This window comes from Octopus bimaculoides, chromosome 21 (genome assembly GCF_046866305.1).
Source record: "Octopus bimaculoides isolate indiv1 chromosome 21, ASM4686630v1, whole genome shotgun sequence".
Lineage (NCBI taxonomy): Eukaryota > Metazoa > Mollusca > Cephalopoda > Octopoda > Octopodidae > Octopus > Octopus bimaculoides.
This window is the reverse complement of record NC_142948.1, coordinates 36,381,467-36,402,768: the sequence shown is the minus strand read 5'-3', so window position 1 is coordinate 36,402,768 and position 21,302 is coordinate 36,381,467. Positions and strand designations below refer to the sequence as shown.

Genomic DNA, 21,302 nt, shown 5'->3' with positions numbered 1-21,302 from the left:
CTTTATGACAAACTCCCCCTGTTGAGCAAGAAGACAGTAGGAAGATGGCTACAGATTTTGGGGAACCATTTGTGACTTCTCAGCCAAGTCATTGTCTAGGAACTGACCCATGTATGGACATCCTTCCACAATTATGGTCAAAACCCTGATATATGGAAAATGGTGTAGTGAGTGCTGATGAACATTGGACACTGATGACAGAACAGGATATGTGATGCATTTGTCATTGTGCAAGGCAAATGAAAATTGTAAGTGATAGATGATGATGGTTTAATCCCCGTTATACTGAGGGACCACCAAGTAACTTTAGTCACAATTATTTTCTGTACATAAAAGCAACATTAATAACATCATAATGTTTATAAATTAATTCATAAAATATATTTCCTGTTTTTAAAAGACATTTTATACTGTGCTTATTAGATATCTTATAATGTAAAAATAATAATCGACATAGCACAGTCATGCATCTAAAGTCTGTTGCACACACACACACACACACACACACACACACACACATACACACACACACACACACACACACACACATGTGCACACAGGCATACATGATGAAATTTACAAATTCTTTTGGAAAATTAAAAGAATGATTTCTAATCAAAGAAAAGTAAATATGAATTTACTCTTTTCACCTATTCATAGAGTGTATATTTCTGAACAGTGTAGACAAATGTATAAATAGTAACCTATGCATTTTGATCAGTTTTAATGTAACCCAGAAAGAAACCTAATTTTTGCACATCAGAAATGCACACTGATCAGATGCCCTAGATTTTGGAAAATTCATTCATACAAAATGGAATATTCTTGTACGCTACACTTAATGAAACTGCAGACTATATATACTGTATAACAGCCCTGACCTTTGTATCCATTTAAATATGTCCCACTTTCAAAAATAGCTTCGTTCCACGATGTTACAAATCACCTGAACTATTTGATACACTTTGCTTACAAATTCCTTGTTTCTTGACTAATTTGAAACACTAGGCATTTATTTTGAATCTACAATCTCCAGACTTCCTAATGGTGCACTCAAATTTTTTTGACAGAGTTGCACACAGGGAAATGACCATGAACGTTAGTTGCATTATTATTTGTGTCGATCTTATTGAAACAGAAGGCTAGTATAGACAGTTATGACAATATAATTTTATTCAAATATGGTGAAACATACTACAGGTTTACTAGGGAATGTAACCTAGTTGAAAATTTGAAAAATAATTGTGTTATTTACTCGCATATTTAAGATTTGAATATATGATTAGCTAATTTGCATATATAATCAAAAATTAATTCTCTTTTGCACAAGGAACCAGCATACCAAGTTTGATCAGTGTGCTACTTATAAAGCTTGAGATATTTCATTTAGGCATCTCGAGATTTGTGTATTAAAATTTCCCTGAAAATGCACTTTCAAGAGTCAATTGTACAAATATGCAATAAATCATATTAATTTAATTTGTAAACTGAAAACTTTTCAAAACTGTGATACCTGACACATTTTTTATTAAATTTATATATCATATTTTAAAAATATACTTTAGTCAAATATGTAAACTTGCAAGCTAGATGGTGATGTCAATAGTGCCAGTAGCACAAAAAAAGCACCCAGTACACTCTGTAAAGTGGTTGGTGTTAGGAAGAGCATCCAGCAGTAGAAATCATACCAAAGCAGACATTAGAGCATGATGCAGTCCTTGGACTCATGGGAGCCTTGTCAAACTGTCCGACCTGTGCCAGCATGGAATATGGACATTAAATGAAGATGATTTCATAATGTGAAAGTGACAGATTTAGTAGATGAAAATAGCATACAGTGAATACATAATATCTAAACATGTATGTAATATTTAATAATATATCAATGTCTAATTATGTATGCAAATTAGCTAATTATATATACAAATTTCAAATATGCAAATTAAGCATGATAATTTTCCTAACTTTCAACATGGTTATATCCTTCAATAAATCTGTTATATGTTTTACTAGAATTGTTGTATTTGTCATAGTAACCCTTAGATTAGCATCACACCCTTAATATATATTTCTAGTTATCAGCATACCATGATTACACATGTCTAATTAGGCAACACACCTTGTATACATGTCTCTAATTAATACACTCTGAATACACATGGTGGATTAGCAATGACCTGAATATACATCTCTAATTAGCAACACACTCTTGAATACATATTTCCATCAGCAAACTCCCTTGAACACATATTTAGTTAGCAATCTTCTTTGAATATATATATCTAATTAGCAACATCCTTGAATATACATCTTTAATTAACAACATACCATGAACACATATAACTAAATAACAACACATTCTGAATACACATCCCTAATTAGCAACACACTCTGGAAACACATTTCTAATTAGGAACAATTAGGAACTGTTGTACACATCTCCAATTAGCAACTTTCTGAATACACATCTCTAATAGCAGTACACAGAATACACATTTGTAATTAACAACACACTCTGAATGCAAAGCAATACACTATAATATACGTCTTTAATTGGCAACACCCCATTATTAAATGTCCTGTGTCCACTTGTCTTTCAGATCTCAGTTAAAGCTTTATATACTCTTGACCACTGAATAGAAGAATAGATAAATCTTTCCTATTCCAAACAGGATAGGACACCACCACAGGTTACATTTTCTAGACAAACTGGTACCTATATACCTATACACCTTTGAGATTTTGGTTCTCAACCTGGGGCATGAATACTCCCTTCCACAATAAGAAAATTTGAGATATAATATAGGACCTGTAATCTGAAATAACTTTAAAATCTGGTTTAAATAGATGGGTTAAAGTATGTCAGAGTGACTCTGTGCTTGGTAAGCTATGTTCAACATTACCTCATTTCACTATCTATTTGTAAGATCATTTGGGAATGTTACTATGAGAGGCTGGTCTTATCCAGGAAGTGGAGATGTATTTATATCACATCCACTTCACACTATAAAGCTGAAACTAAGCAAATATCCCTTCAAAGACCCATGGGGCTTAAAAGACATTTACAGTTACATTACATCTTCACAATTCTCATCATTGTTGTTATTGCTGTCCTGTTACCATAGATTCGTGAATAAAAGTTCAGCAACAGAACAGATAGATATATAGTGGATATATGGTTGATGAGTGGCACTTATTCAGCTCACAATGGAAGACATTAATTATAATAAACAGATCAGTTTAAGTTGAGAGCTTTTACAAGAAAAAAAAATCAATAATTCAGTCATGTAGAGCATCGATGCTATTAACAATATCAGAAGTGTCAATGTAGCTTTGATGCCTGCTAATCTATAAGCTATTAAGAGTGCTTCTATGAAATATTGGTCACTAAGCTTCAACAGGATTTCCTTCTTTAAAAACCACAAGAACACTTCTGCTTTTGAATTCTTGATTTACCAACTTAAGAAAATCTCTAAAAATAATTTCAGGTTTTATATAAATTCTAAATGGTTCAGTTTTGGAACACAAGGGTCTACTATAGACCAGCAATAGAGCTTATATGGACAGACACAATGAGACATAATGATGTACTATGGCAGTGCAGTTAGAATACTGATGGATAACTGCCTGTAAGGTTACAAGTTCAAACTATAGTATTTCAAACATTCCATTCATCTCTGAATACAACTAGCTTTTTTGAAACTACTGCAACTGAGACTACCCTTTGACTAATATATATATATATATATATATATATATATATATATATATTATGTATGTGGGTGTGTTTGTGTATGTACATATGTGTGTGTGTGTGTGTGTACATACCAACCAAAGTCATAACCAACCCAGTGACATAACTCCTAACTAAATCCCCTACCCAATTTGTCTCATCACCTTTTCGCAGCAACCTCAAACCAGATGTGTCCTCCACCTCCAAAAATAGAGAGCAGTCACCATATTTCATTCCATATTGGCTACCTCTGATGAGCATAGGGTTATATAATCGGATTGTTACCTAACACTCCATTGCACCCCTAGCATGAAACCGATTGGTAAGATCAGCCATGATGGATATATAACATTGTACACTTTAGATAATATATATATATATACACACACATACACATACATATTTGAAAGAAGACCTGTTCCAAATATATCTATTGACTTCTTCTCACACATACATACATGCACACACACACATATATATAAAGAAACTAGACTTCAATGTAGGTGAAGTTAGTGGAGGGAGTAGTGGTGCTATAAATCAGCTGATAGTCAATAGTAAATATGAGAGAGTCAGTTCTCACCTATGTTGTAGAGTAAGTTGAGAAGCTTTGATCAACTAAGCTTATCGAATCAATTGGATAATCTGTACTTAGTATGCAGAATGCTCCTGAAAAGTTTTTTCTCAGCCATGTTGTTGATAGGTCAACAGGTCGCTGTATCCACCACACTACATTAACATTTGCTTCAGTAAATGGTAGTTAAGTCGATGTTAGCATATTTGATGCAAGGAGCATCAAAATAGTGAACTTGAAAAAAATATGCAGTAGTAAATAAATAACATTAGTCAATGACTAATAATATTTCCATTTGTATACAGACAATAGAATGTGTTTTAGTTTTATTCTGAGCTCATCAGCAAAATATAGGTTTCAACAGAATGCAGTAATACAAGTAGTAAGAAGAGTGGGAGTTGTAGAGGTAATAGCCAGGTTTTGTTCTAGTGAGTCACTGATAACAACAGGAGTGGTCAGCTGTGTAATGTCCAGAGGAAATAATCTAAAAGAACTCATAAGTAAATGGACAACCAATCTGTTCTCTTTGTTCAGTCACACAAACAGAGTAAATAATGTAAGTATGATAATGTATTGCAGAGTAAATAGATCGGCTATGATTTCTTATTAACAGCAACCTGACTAATGGGTGTATAATCAGTAGATAATGGATGTATAAATAATAGGCTGGCTGCAGACAATACAAACATGTACCAATGATTATAGCTGTTGTTGTTTAGCAAAAGTTGTTGTTTAGCTCCAAATTAGTCTTAGTTGTGCAGCTGTATGATCAAATGCAATCCAGCCATGGCAGTCTGCCTTTTTAGGAGGTTTTTTTTTTATAACTAACTACATTATCCACTGTATCCTTTCTTTACTCTGAGATGGTAGTGTATTTCCTTTCTTTTCTCTGAAATGGTATCAGAGGTGGGATTCACTGTAAAGGATGTAACTAAATATGGTCGGATATAAAATCTAATGCCCTCCTACATCACACACTCCATAACCCTTGCCAATGGGTGAGCATTTATGTGGTCACTCAACCTGCTAGAAATATCAATCAACTTCCCTCAATCACATTCCAGTTTTAAAAATGGGAAGATTGCATTAATATAGTCCAAGAAAAACCTAAAAGAAGGAACCTAAAAGAATCCATGGTCATACAGATTTTGATCACAAGTGCGTCTGATATAATAACAAATAATAATATACATAATAGTTTCAAAAGGAAACATTCTGCTTACCTATGTTGCTGCTGAAATTTCCATAATTTAGTATATACATCAAAAGTCCTACCAAAGTAGGACTGCCATTGTTTATGGCCATACTGAGGCAAATCTCTGAAAAAGAAAAAACAAGCAATGAAAAAAATATATACACAAAAAAATAAGATAAAAGATTTCTTACATTGCTACAATGTCAAAGAAATAATAATAATAATAATAATAATAATAATAATAATAATAATAATAATAATAGCAATAATAATAATAATGATGATTTCAAATTTTGGCACAAGGCCAGAAAGTTCCAGGGCGGGGGGGGGGAGTAAATCAGCAGAGTGTGATTTGAACACCCTGTTGTTTGGCTGCTAATTCTAGCAGATCCAGCAACTATGTCAAGGTTCCTTTGCCAGTTTCTTAAACTGAAGCTTATACCAGTCATGATGGTGGTGGTGGTTGTGGGAGTGGCAACAGCAGCAGTAGTGGTAGCAAAGATGATAACAATGATAGTAGTGATGCTAATGATGATGATAGTGATGATGTTGGCAGTGGTATGATGATGATGATGATGAGGTTAGTGAAAATTCGGAAAGTAAAAAAAATTGGTTAAAATTAATTTGCTATTATATAATTTATTATTGTTGATTTTTAATCATCTAATCAAAATAGCCGTAGATTAGGAATAATAAATGTATAAATTACATGCAACTTAAGAGTTCCAAACCTCCAAATCAATTTCCATCCAATTAGAGAATAACTGTTATAAAATTAATTTGGAAATTTCTGAGAAATAATGAAAACTAGAATATTAACATTGGTAAACCTTCTGTGACACTGAATCATATTATTGGTAATAAATGTTGGCTGCTATTGTTGTTTAGCCCCAGGCTAGTGCTGTTTAAGTGGAAGCTTCAACAAAAGCATTCTAGCTGTAGCCATCCCATTTGTTTGTATATCTAGGGCTACAATTTTAAGATGGGAGGAGTGCGATTTGATGGAATTTAGCTGTTGTTTCTTCAGGTTAAGTGACCACATTGAGCAACCCTTTTTCGGTTCAAGATGCTGGCTGTTATTTAGTAGTGTTGTAGTGGTAGATGTAGTAATAGTGTTTGTTGTTTGATCCCAGGTCAACTGTAACTGAGCAAACCTGTAATCAAATACATTCCAGCCGTCATCACTACATTTTGGTCATTTTTCTTTCAGGCATGATATGACTATTATTTTTAGCAGGTGAATCAATCATGAAGAGAGATTCCATTGTTATTCAATTCCATTATGGGAACATGATATGAAGCTACCAACAAACAGCCAATATGAGAGCCTTTATGCATTCACTCAACCTGCTAGAAAAAGTAGACAGATCTTCTCAACTCAGACCCTACTGAAAAAAATAGATAGGATCATCATCATAGCAGGATTATTAGCTTGCTTATCAGTTCTGATTTAGATTAAAACAACAGCAACCAATTTATAGTGCTAAATAATCCAGCATGCATCATCCATTCTTGATACATGTTCACCATACAAGTCAATGAGGGAAACTGAAACCACAATATTTCAGTGGCCAGATCTTTTATCTTTTACTGTGTAGTTGTTTCAATCATTAGACTCAGCCATGCTAGGACACCACTTTGAAGCATTTCAGTTGAGTGAATTGACCCCAAAACTTATAATTTTAAGGCATGATACTTATTCTATCAGTCTAGAATACAGGGACATAAACACACCAACACCAGTTGTCAAGCGGTGGTGGGGGACAAACACAGACACAAAGACATGTACACACACACACATATATGGCAGGCTTCTTTCAGTTTCCATCTACCAAATCCACTCACAAAGCTTTGGTCAGCCTGAGGTTATAGTAGAAGACACTTGCCCAAGGTGCCATGCAGTGGGACTGAACCCAGAACCATGTGGTTGGGAAACAGACTTCTTACCACACAGCCACACCTGCACCTATGTACCCTCACTAAATTTGCCCAAATAAATAAAATATAAACGGACCCTCTAGGTTTAAGTGATGAGTATTCAGTTGTTCAATTAACTGAATGATCTACTCTTTGAATTAACATTTAAGTGACTGCGTATTCTTTAGACCTTTTCATCCATTCATCAGAACACATGTCTCTCCAGCTGGAGAAAACCTTCTCTTGACTCCATCTGGCACCATCTAATTTGTTGCTGGCCTTTGTTTCAAGGATCTGCCTTACTCACTATGCTAAGCCTACAGGTTAATGAGGGGTCATTTTTTTAGGAACCCAGCTGGAAGTTGACTCAGAAAGAAAAGAACCAGAACAAATAGGAACAAACAGGACTGAACCCAGGACATTATGATTGTGCAGAGAACTGTTTAATCATTTGGCTATGCAACTTGACTAATATACCTCAAATATATACAAACCAGAGTCAAAAAACTGGTGGTGGTCTGAATCAACAAAGCATTATTTAGAGAAGGAAAATTTGCTTAAGTTCAGATGTCATATAGGAGGGATGAAGTATCCTAACATATCAACCAAAACACTTCATCACAGAGTGAAAAACAGTTTTCTGTCCCCAATGAATGGCTTTCATTGAAAGATCAGGATTCTCTTCTCATCTCTCTATACAAACATATCCAATGGGGGCCCTACAAAAGGTCATAAGCACTAACCCTAACCCTCCCTTCCTCACTAAAAGATTAAAAAACAAAGCAATAAATATGAACATCCATACCCATCAATTATGCAATGCCTCTACTACTTAGAGCTGTGAAGAGTGTACCTCAGCATGAAACCTATTATTAGAACAATTTTTTATTTATGCAGTTTTCTTTTATTTATTTGCCAAAAACAGGGGGAACATCAGCAACAATCAGTTGATTCACTGGCCAATAAACCGGCATCTTAAGATAAAGATGAATAACAAAAAAAACCCAACTTGCACGCAGTTTGTCATTTACTCTAGTGTAATCACTATTAAATCCCCAAAAACCAAAAGAAGCCACACAAAAGGTAGATGAGCAAAACTGTACTAAAAAGGTACATTAACAGATTTTTACCTGGCTTTAGTAAAGTAAACAAAGAGGGAAATAAATGCAATAATCAAATTTTATAATTTTTTTTAGATTTTAATGAGTGTTTCAAAAATCTCTCTATCTCATATACCTTAAATCTGTTTATTTCACCAACACCACCACCCACCTCTCTCTCTCTCTCTCTCTCTCTCTCTCTCTCTCTCTCTCTCTTTATATTTATATATATATATATATATATATATATATATATATATGTATATATGTACTGTAAATCAATTTCCCCTAACATACCTTAAATCGCTCTTTCTCCCCCCCCCCTTCTTTATTTCTCTCCCTCATTCTGATCCTGCAAACTGAAGCAATAATTTTCAACAAAAACAAAACAAAAATAAATTTTAAAACCCCTTTAATGATACTTTTATTTAATATGCACGCCAAAACTGATTTTTTAATTTATTTTTAAAAAAAAACAAACAAATTTTTTTTAAATAAAATTTTAAAAAATAAGAATCGAGAATTTTAGAAAAACAAAAACAAAAATAAAAGGAATGGAATGCAAAAAATTGTTTAAATTTCATTGAACTCTGGGATAAAATAATTCCAAGCAATAGTGTCTGAAATCAATAGAAAACTACAAAGATTTACAAGTGAAAAATGATAAAGAGCACAGCAACAGCATACTAATGATGTTAATATGACTGAGGTTGTAGTGTAGTTGTGGTGATGGTGGTAGTGGTGAGAGGGAGAGAAAGTGAAAGAGAGAAGGGGATGTGAGGATGATATAATTAGAGTCCTCTTTTGCTATATGTTAAATGAGATATATATGCATACGCATACACTCAAATACACGGACATGCTTACATGCACTCACACAAATGTGGCCATGCATGCATATTCACATATATATTTACATGCACATACATATGCACGCAAACAGATACATGTTTACACACATATATAGTAATGCATATTCACATGTATATATACATATATGTACACAAATCCATACACACATTACAGAGAAACATGCACACATACAAACATATATTCTTTTATTTGTTTCAGTCATTTGACTGTGGCCATGCTGGAGTACTACCGTTAATCAAACAAATTTACCCCAGGTCTTATTCTTTGTAAGCCTGGTACTTATTCTATTGGTCTCTTTTGTCAAACCGCTAAGCTATGGGGACATAAACACACCAACATCAGTTGTCAAGTGATGGTGAGGGGACAAACAGACACACAAACATGTATGTATATATATATAAATATATATATGGGAGAATATACAAATAATAACAACAGACGAGGACAGGTGGTGTAAATAACAAAAGTATATATTAGTATGACGCTCGGGAATACGGAAAGTCTTTGACGTTTCGAGCTACGCTCTTCAACAGAAAGAATACGGAGACAAGGAGAAAAACACGGAGAAAAAAAATTGCCATAACTAAGAGTGTAAATCTACTATTAGCATTATAATGCTGCTAGAATTGAAATAGAGACATATTTGAACTTGGCCAGAAAGCTATCTGTCTATCTACTTCTCTATCTGCTCAGCTATAGCTTTCAAATGCAATTTGGGTATCATATTTTATAACAAAGGGTTTCTATATATATATATGATGGGCTTCTTTTAGTTTCCGTCTACCAAATCCACTCACAAGGCTTTGATCAGCCTGAGGCTATAATAGAAAACACATGCCCAAGGAGACATGCAGTAAGACTGAACCAGGAACCATATGGTTGGGAAGCAAGCTTCTTACCACACAGCCACACCTATGTATATATAATCTTAAGTACACACACCACACACACACACACACACACACACACACACACACACACACACACATACAAAAGCAGTTGAAGACAGAAGCAATGTCATCACAAAGATGACAACAAATACATGTGAAGTACAAGGATAAGATTATAAATATCTGCCAACATGTAACATTGGTTTCAAATTTTGATATAATGCCAGGATTACATTCAAAGTAGACATGTTTGTCTTTTGTGAGCAGATAATTCAGCGTTCAACTGGTACTTATTTTATCGACCCCCATAAAGATGAAAGGCAAAGATATCTACATATCTACCTGAATATCTATCCATCAAGATGTCTATGTCTGTCTGTTCGTTTCTATCTGCCCAAGTTTATCCGAGTTTATCTGAGTCTATATTCTTACTATAATAGATTAGGCCAACATCTAATGACTAGCTGTAAGAGTAAGGAACAACAGATCACAGTAAAAGTAAGCTATTTGTAAAGGTAAATAATTGAAGATTAAAAGTGGGGCTTCCAAAGCAGGGCCCAAGAAGTGGGAACCTAGAAAGAGAAATCAAAAACAAGGCTTAAAAGCATAAAGGCAAGTACTTACAGTGGGGCTTAAAGATAGGGCTCAAAATTAGGTTCTAAAGCAAAAGAAATTCCTTCAGATTATGAAAATAGCAAACGACTATGGCTACATGATGAATAAAATAGAGACAAACTGTTGGAATAACAAGTCAAATTGGTAGAGAATAACTACAAAGCAACAGATACTGTGCATAATGATTACAGCAATAAATTATAACAGAACTATAATTTACCTAACATAAACAGTGTTCAGTAAATTAACAAGGAAACCCATATATAAAAACACCCAAATGGTATTTATGTTATAAAGATTATAATTATGTCTTGTGTTAAGAAAAGATTCATTAGTAGAAATAGCAGAAGAAATCGGACATGATATAACTGCCTGCTGGAAAGACATATTCTTCACACAATCAGACATTGCCATAACTAAGAGTGTAAATCTACTATTAGCATTATAATGCTGCTAGAATTGAAATAGAGACATATTTGAACTTGGCCAGAAAGCTATCTGTCTATCTACTTCTCTATCTGCTCAGCTATAGCTTTCAAATGCAATTTGGGTATCATATTTTATAACAAAGGGTTTCTATAAATATTCTTGAATTTTTTCAACTTATGAGTAGATGGCAGAATTGATAAAGTGGAGAAGATATTTCATAGAATTTTGGGTATGTCCTGTTACATTCTATTTAAAGTTATCTCTGGAGATGTTCTTTAGAAATTAATGCCAACACTGATTTGTCAAGACATTTCATTTATGAATACGTCTATTTAAACAATGCAACTGAAGCTAGAAAAATAGGTAATGTCATAACAAATCAATGCTGGCTCTAACTTCTATAGAATATCTGTAGAGATAACTTTAAAAAGTAAATTAATAGCACTGCTAACACATGTGAGGCACTGTATTGACTTATAAAGCCTTTAATACACTTGGTAGTGTATTACGGTTGCATAACAAAATACAGTGTCTCTACCAGCAATTTATGTGTCACACTCTATGTTCAAATCCCAACCAGATTGATTTTGTTTACCATCACTGAAGTTGATGAAATAAAGTATTGTATATACAGTCCTCAAGAGGTGCTCCAGAATGATACAGTCCAATGGCTGGAACTAGTACAAGAATAAAATAATGTGTGTGTGTGCATCCAGAAAAATAGCCATGGCCTGACCAAGTGGTTAAGAAGTCTGCTTCTCAATCACAAGGTTGTATGTTCGTATGTTCAATCCTATTCTCTGGGGTTGATCCATGCTTTGAAAGTGAAATTGGTACCTGTAATTTAACAATCCAGCTTTGTCATACACAGCATTACACTGATTCTACTTGAAGATTATGTTAAGAGTAGGAATGTCTGTGGAATACTCAATCTTTTGTGAGCAGATAATCCACTTGATCTAGCAACTGGTACACTCATTGTGGAAACTGACAGAGATCCATTTACTATTTCTGAGTGGGATATTTTTCATTTTAAGGATGAAGAGTGTTGAAAAAAAGTTGCAGTAAGACAGAGAGAGGGTTTAGTTTCGGGTTGAAGTATGGTGTTGGGAATTTATTTCTGCAGGAGGTGAAGGAAGAGGCAGATAGTGAACAATATAGTAATTGGATAGATCAAGACTGAAGGAGATAGAGAGAGAGTGAGAAGCAGAAAGAGAAAAAGTAAGTAAAAACAATTAGACTAGAGGTCAGAGGAGGAACAGACATACAAAGAGAAAGAGTATGAGAGAGAGGGAGTTGACAGTGAAGATAAGAAATCATGAATGATTGTCAAGTATAAAGTGAGAAGGATTTGTGTGTGTGATTACTCACAAATACACACACACACACGTCCATAATATATTTATTCAGGTCTGTAAATGTAAGTCCTACTGCAAAGTGTTTGTCCAAACACAGCCATGGCTGCAAGAGGTTCTTTACATCCGGAAGCTTTATTCAATTGAATAACCGAGCTTCTTTCATCAAACTGGTAACCATGTTAAATTGCACTGATCACCTGACCATTGGATTGAGTCACATGATATACCAAGTATGTAAATCATGTGAAGCATGCAATGCTGCTGTACAAATGTTATATTCTTTTCCCATTTGTTTTATATACTGCATTCACACTAAGGACTATATTTGATCATTAGCGTACCTTTGTTTATTCCTGTAAATCTATATAAGCTTTACCACAGCATAGGTGATTACTGGTCAAGTTTGCTGACTTGCAGCACTTTGATACTTTCATCAATACTCTCATCGCTTGATTAAATCTGTAAGCTAAATTCGAGTTCTAGCCTTCAATAAGGATCCATATATTATAAGGGCCTCTTGCACTTTCTCAAGGTTTGATATCAGATATGATCACATGACTGCTTTTAACCCATCAACATGATACATAATCAAATCAATCTAACCTTTCTCTTATTCACTACAAACTGAATCAAATTAGAATTTGGCTGGTATTTTTCTGGTTGTCAATTTTTCAAGAGAACACACTCACCCACTCAATATCCAAGTACTTAGTATTTTGATCAGGAAAATATTTCATATTAGATTTTGCTCTATTGTCTTTACCTCTATTATCTATTACCTTTTTCTTTTCTTTGTTTTGTTTTGTTTTTTTCCTGCTACAGGAATTTCAAAATGTGGAAGTTCTGTAAGAGGCAATTTCACAGTCAAAGAAATTGTTATTTTTGTTGATAAACGAACAATGAAGACTTCCAAGTTTCTTCCTTCCACTGTCTGTCTTTTGAATTGGTGACTTCATTACTTTGCAATGGTTCTACCAAACTTTTCTACTGAGTAATTGCTTGGAGATGTAATTTTTGGAAGTGAAATTCTTCAATGTTTTATACTTCAGTATTCTAAATATACTTCACAGTTTATAAAGTGTAGACCACTATCACAAATGATACTTTTTAGAATTCCCCACAATGTGAAAAGCAATTCTATACAACTGATCCAATTATGAGTTCCAGTTGGTTTCATGACAAATATCTCTTGCCAGCATGACATGCTACATTTAGAATAACTGTGATTTTCTGATGGGTGGCAGACTTTTGAAATCCACATGCAGTCTCTCCCATATATTTGGAATTATAGATATCATTAAGGATTTTAACAGCTCAGACAGTTCAAGTGATACACATATCAAACAATTTTTACTTTATCTTTGTCAATACTAGCCCAGCACACTTTACTTCTTGGAAGTTGCTTTTTTAAACCTGACATTCCTGGGCAATATCTAATACTTTTGTTCTTAACACAAAAGGAATGATGATTCGATTTCTTTGAAGAATGATATCTGATTTCTCTATAAGCTCTTGTTTTATAGGCAAATAAATACTAGTAGCTGGATTTTTTCCATTCACCAGTTCACAGTACTTCTATTGCTTGGATAGTTGAGTTTTCCTTTCAAAGTTTTAGTAAGATAGATAAAGTTACTATAGCTTTAGAAATTACATTTGCAATATGTTAGATTCTGGGTGCTCTTTATTAACTGAAGTTAGTATCACAGGACATCAATCTAAGTTTTCAGCAAAGTATTCTTGACAAAGGCTTTGCCTTTATATCAAATAGTTGTTGATGGTCACTAAAAATGTCGAATGGTCTTCCATACAGATATATGCGGAATTTTCACATATCCATACCACAAAAGGTCTTCTTTTTCAGTTTTATAACACCAGTGTTTGATTTTTGAAAGTACTTTGGAAGCATAGGAAATAACATGATATTCACCTCCTGGAATCATGCACTGATATGGTGTCCAACTCAACAGAACTGGTATTAAAGTGTGATAATATTATAGATGTTATGCAGTGATTTTAATTCCTGAAATTTTTCAACTTGTTTATTACTCCAATGATTTCCCACCCACCCCAATATAATCTGCTGAAAGAAATAAATGTTATATGATGCATTGATGGATCTAATCCTACTTGATGATAGCCGGTATTAAGATCCAGTTTTAAAAGGAAGCATGATCCATTTAAATTTTCCAATACCTCATCAATGGTAAGTAGTGAATATTGCATCTTTTAGAAATACAATTTATTCACAAAAATTAACCATGGATTTGAAAGAAGAAATTGACAATGATGATGATGGTGGTCACTATGATAATGGTAATGACTGTGATAATGCAGAAAATACACTATTGATAAAAACTATGAAGATGAAAATGACTATGATAATGCTGACAGGAGTGCTGACAATAATGACTATTATGATTAATGATGACTATAATGCTTCTGACACTGATACTGCTTCCAGTGATATGAAGACTACACCTATGACAATGATGATGCTTCATTGATCAAAAGAGATGAAAAACAAAATGAAGAGGGAGCACAACAACTTTTAGCAATATTCCTCAATATGCCATAAAAGAGACACTAATGTTAACATCATCATCATCATCACCATCACAATCATGATACTGCTACTGCTGCTCAGTTGTGATAGTTGTGAAAGTGACAACAGGAATGGTGTATGTTGTAAGCTGTATATAATAAGACTAAACCTAGAGCAACAATGTTTATACAATCAATATAGAACTGCTAAACTCACTGATTGCCACTTCTTTTTACAGGTCTTTACAATAAATAACAACACAACATTGCTCTGTTTAATCTGCTCGTAATATTTTTTCTTAATTTTGCAGTCACTCTCTCCCCCATCTCCTCCCTCCCCTCTCTCTCTCTCTCTCTCTCACACACACACACACACACACATACAAAAACACAGAATCACACATATTGATATCTTCTGCTACTACCCAACAGCAATGCCTCTCTATCTTCCTATCTCTCTCTCTCTCTCTCTCTCTCTCACACACACACACACATACTCTCGCGCACTTTAAAATATTCCTCTACTACTACCCAATAGCAATTTCTCTCTCTTTCTCCCTCTCTCTCTCTCTCTCACACACACACACACACACACACACCTTCCTCTGCTACTACCCAACAGTAATTTCCTTATCTCTCCAAGTATCTATCTTTCTAATCTTTACAGCTATCTCTCTCTATCTAATCTTTACAACCATCTATCTATCAATCTATCTCATCTTTCCATCTATCTGTCAATGTAATCTTTATATCTGTCTAATCTTTCCCTCTGATCTATCTATCTATCTATCTATCTATCTCTTATTCTATCTAATCTGCATATCTATCTAGTCTTTATATCAATCTACCTATCTAATCTTTATATCTATCTACCTATCTAATCTTTATATCTATCTACCTATCTAGTCTTTATATCTATCTACCTATCTAGTCTTTATATCTATCTACCTATCTAATCTTTATATCTACCTACCTATCTAATCTTTCTCTGTCTCTCTTCATCTATCCTATTTATCCAACTCTCTACTTAGCTATGTATCTTTTCCTGCACTCTTTTTCCTTTCCCCGTCTTCCAAAGCTGTTAATTTGATGACTGGTACAGATTCCACTCCAGTTTTTATCATAATACGGCTATCATGTCAGGGAACATTTTATTCAATATGGCTTTGTGCTGCATTCTAACTCAATGTAAAAGAACATCATACTGAGGCTCAAGGAGAGAGAGAGAGAGAGAGAGAGAGAGAGAAAGGGGAAAGGAGAAATTACATTAATGAAGATGAAAAAAAAAATCCAAAGCAGTTGTACTGAAGACCCTGGCAAATGTAACACTTGATTGGATAGAAGTGAGGAAGAGGGTATTTTTAATTGTTGCTGTAAGTCTTCATTACAAAAGGGGAAGAAAAAAAATATATTCAACTACAGGTATGACTGTGTGGTGAAGAAGTTGGCTTCAAAACCACATGGTTCTAGGTTTGAGCCCACTGCACAGCACTCCTTGGGCAAGTGTCTTCAACTACAATAGTTTCGGGTTGACCAATGCCTTGTGAGTGGAATTTGGTAAATGGAAACTGTGCAGAAGATCTATGCTAAAGTGGCAAGCTGGCAGAATTATTACTGAGCAGGAGAAAATGCTTAGTAGCATTTCTTGTGATTTTACACCCTGAGTTCAAATATCACTGGGGTCAACTTTGCTTTTCATCCTTTCGGGGTCAATATAATAAAATCCCAATTGAACACTAGGGCCAATGATATTGACTTACTTCGTTCCCTGAAATTTCTGGTCTTGTGCCAAAATTTGAAACCATCATTGTAACTGCTGCTGCTAACACCAAACTTCTACAACCACTAATTAGATATAACAATGTATCATATGATCTTCTAATGAGTTCTTGATATCAAAAGCTTGCATGTAACTCAACTATAGTTTGTTTTTTTTATCACATTAGCAAACTGATTCAATATCTTTACCTACAGTTTTACATTTATAATTATGAAAGGCCTCTGTTGTAGATTTGTTTTTAGTGTGTGTGTCTGTGTGCATGTGTGCGCACGCACGCATGCCTGTGTGTATGCATGCATGTTTAATGGGTTAGTCAGAGAAGGGAGGCAGCCTCTATGACACTTCTCCAGAGATTCTGAGACTAGTGAATGAAGTGGGGAGGCCATCTTCATATTGGAGGCCTGGCTTGAATGTTTGCAACACAGTAGACTCTACTAAAGGTACCCAAGAACTTGGTGGTGATGTAAACTGGCTGATGGATTGAATCTACCACCCAATACAGAGAACAATCTCCTCAGTAAGCTTCTACATTTTCCCACTGCCAAACTTCATTCCCTAAACTTCGGTCAATCTCAGAGTGTCACAGGTACCACATAATGGAAATCAAACTTGAAACTATAAAACTGTGAAGTGAACTTTTTCACCACACAGCCATACCTGTATACATGTATTCATTCCAATCACTGTATTGTGGCTATGCTGGAGCACTGCATCTATAATATTTGTTTGTATTTTAAAACTATCATAAGAGAAAAATTTAAACACTGTCTTTAGTAAAACTTTTGTAAAAAAATTTTTAAATCATAAATATATATTCAATATCATAAATTTGTAAGATTAATCAGATTGATAATTATTCATTAATTTTGATTAGATACAAAGACAATTTTACCTTGAGGCAGGGAATAATAATTTGAATAAAAAGTTTGCAACTCTTTGTAGTCACTGTTTGCCGACAGACAATCACTAGTTTCCTGAGATTCTACTGTTCTGCTGTCATAGTTAGTATTTACCCAGAAGGTAAGGTATAATAATTTGAATTTACCAAGAAGTAGGATATAATAATTTGAATTTACTCAGAGGTAGGGTATAATATTTTAAAGTTATTTAAGAGTAATATATAATCATTACAAAGTTTTAAGCAAAACTTTTGAGTATGACATGTTTTGGTGCAGCCATTTTGGCCCCACATATTTGGCATCACTGATTCAATGCTGATCTATAATAGGAAAATTCAAGTTCAGTTGGACAGGTGACTTTTAAAAGAAAATCAATGTTGAAAAGGGATACTCTTTGTAATCATTCAATCTGATAGAAATAGCAGCCAAATCATCTACAAATATCCTGCTCATCCTAAAGAAAAGTCACATTGGCCAATGTGGTCCAACTATTCCATATTTGAATCCTGAATAAAAGACAACATGGTCACAACTGAAACATATTTGGTTATAGGTCAGATAACTTTCAAGGTTGAGCTTAAGTGAAGCAATTACACTAATGAAGCAATTACACTAATGAAACAATTACACTAAACATAGAAAATGAAGAAAAGTTCACAGCTAAAGCAGATACAAGGTGGTGTCAGGAAAATTATAATTTTTTATATATATGGCAGTGTGATTAAGAAGCTTACTTTGCAACCATGAGGTTTTGGATTCAATCCCACAGCACAGCACCTTGAGTGTCTTCTATTATAGTAGAAAACACTTGCCCAAGGGGCTATACAGTGAGACTGAACCCAATACCATGTAATTGTAAAGTGAGCTTCTTAACTACACAGCCATGTGGACATCTATACCCCACTAAACTTCTCTAAAATTTTGGTTATTTGGAAAATTAACTGAAACACTGAGTCATCTTGTTTTTCTTCAGTCAGGCACAATCACACACACACACACACACTATTCCATATCTCATTCATAACAGAAGTTTAATGGTACTATTCCACAGTTATGTCTTTAAAAGGTAGCAATACCTCAGTTTACTGTTCCTCATAGGAATACTTTGACTGTTGGGATTTAGTTTCAGCCATTGTCAAATGTCAAGAACAACTGAGAAGATTCATTCAGGATTCACAGTCATAATCTCATTGCTTGAAGAATCTTTGGAGAATAGCAGCATCAGTTGATGAAATTGGTCCAAACATTTGATTGATACTTTATTTTGTGAACTCTGGAAAAATGGAAGGCAAAACCACCCTCGGTGGAATTTGATCTCAAAATGTAAATGGCTAATGCTGAATATTGCATGGCATTTTTGCCTTACACTAATACAGCCAATTCACTCATTTGCTTTATAGCTACAAAACAGGTCATTAGTAAAGACACATGGTCAGCAAAGAGTTAAAAGACACAGTCTGCTGTTGCTTGAAATATAGACAATTAAATTATAAATTCTAATAGAGGTTATGCATTCACTGATGAGGTCATAAGGTTAAAATATATCAGGAGTTATCCGCCATATCAAACACTAACTGAACATATGATCTGTTGTTTGGTAAATGACAAAAAGATTAAGCTCGTTAGATGCAAATAATTTTGAAGAGTCTTTGTGAGTCTCACTGCACCAACATTTGTGCTACCATTAGAATGTTCATCAATTCAGATGTTCAATAAATTCGTTAGTTAAAGAGAAAGCCATTCGTTTACAAAAACTGAATCAATTTTCATAATTTTGTTAATATTAATCTTGAGAAATAAGTTATTTCTTAATTTTTATCTAATATTACAAGTAAAAAAAAAAGTATTTAATAATCTTAAATGAAAAATGAAAAATTAATCTTAACTTTCTCTTTTCTTTTTTATCAACGTCCAAAGTATTGTATTGCAAGATTCAGGTGAATTTTCTCTTTATGTGTATTTGTGTGTGCATGTGTGTGTGTGTGTGTGTGTGTGTGTGTGTGTGTGTGTGTGTGTGCATGCACATCTGTTTATGTATGTATATATGTATGCATATCTACTTGTATGTGTGTATGTCTCTGCCTAGATACCTGCATGTATGTGTGTGTGTGTGTACATGTGCTTTATATATTTTAACCAAGTTTATTTTGTGTATTTAGGCTTTTGTCTGTGTTTGAAGAAAATACAGTTTGTATGTTGTATCAATGCATATGATCACATGAATTACGCAGTTTTGGTGAGTGTATATAAAGATGATGTGTGTGTGTGTGTATGTGTGTATTTAGTTTTAAGACGTACACAATGGTGTCTATGTGTGTTTAGACAATAAAGGTATTTTAGCAATTTTTCATTTTTGCCATTAACAATTTAACAATGTCAGTGAGTTAAAACAATTGTATTTACTGAGTACAATTAAATACAGATGATAGACAAGACAGATACAAAAAAACATCATCATCATCATTGACATTGTCGTTGTTGCTGCTGCTCTTATACAACAACCAGCAGACCTTTACCAAAAGAAGAAAAATAAGAAAGTGAACAATAATGTGTGAGAATTGTTTTATTAATGGGCCAAACATGACAGGCCATTTATCTGTAGATCTACTCAGTAATAAGTCATCTGATCAAACAAATAACACATTGATTTTTAACTCAATTTTTACAAAATTCAAGATGTGCGCCATCATATGTTCAATTCTAACTTAATGAATAATGTTCCTGGTTTCTATTTCAAGGTGTTGTAGAGATAATTTATCAAAGTGTAAACTAGATCTTCGAGGGTTTATCCCAGTTATGATAATAATAGAAAATAGAACATTCTAGCAATCATTTCTTCAACAGAAATTAAAGAAAGCATTACTTTACGCAGATTTGAAGAAACATACAAAATATATAAACAATTTAAGGAAATTTAAATTATAGTAAAGAAAGAAATGAAAAACAGACTTCTCAGCAGCTAGGTCAAGAGTTTTTCAACAATCACTAGTAAAACAAAGGTGCTAATAGAGTATATTTCAAATATAGAATTATCTAGATATTTATAATTAAACTGACATATATCTTTGCCATAAATAAAACCCAAACAACTATTACATTCATTTTGATTAAATGACTTTATATTCATGGAAACAAAATGTCAAATTTAGCCTGAATTTTTCTCTTACATTTTTGAAAATTTAATCTTAAATAAATCACAAGAATTTGACAGGACTAGTCCTGGTTTCCTTCAGATATGTGATGAAAAAAAAAAAATTGAAGAGAGAACATGTAATCTTCCTGAAGCACTGAATATAACAAGATGATCCATTTGCTGCATAAAGTAGCACTTACACAAGCATTGCACATAAACAAAAACAGAAAAATGTAGAGAGACACACACATGTGTGTGTGTGTTCCCC

At 33.8% G+C, this 21,302-nt stretch overlaps 1 protein-coding gene across 3 annotated transcripts in view; it reads right to left on the bottom strand.

The window, feature by feature from the left end:
* LOC106874603 (protein SCAI) overlaps positions 1–21,302 on the bottom strand; it is a 207,198-nt gene that overhangs the window by 110,597 nt on the left and 75,299 nt on the right. For all 3 annotated transcript variants that reach the window (XM_014922428.3, XM_014922502.3, XM_014922578.3), the window contains exon 2: positions 5,528–5,623. In XM_014922428.3, coding sequence (XP_014777914.1) covers positions 5,528–5,623 — 96 coding nt within the window. The remainder of the gene's footprint in view (positions 1–5,527; positions 5,624–21,302) is intronic.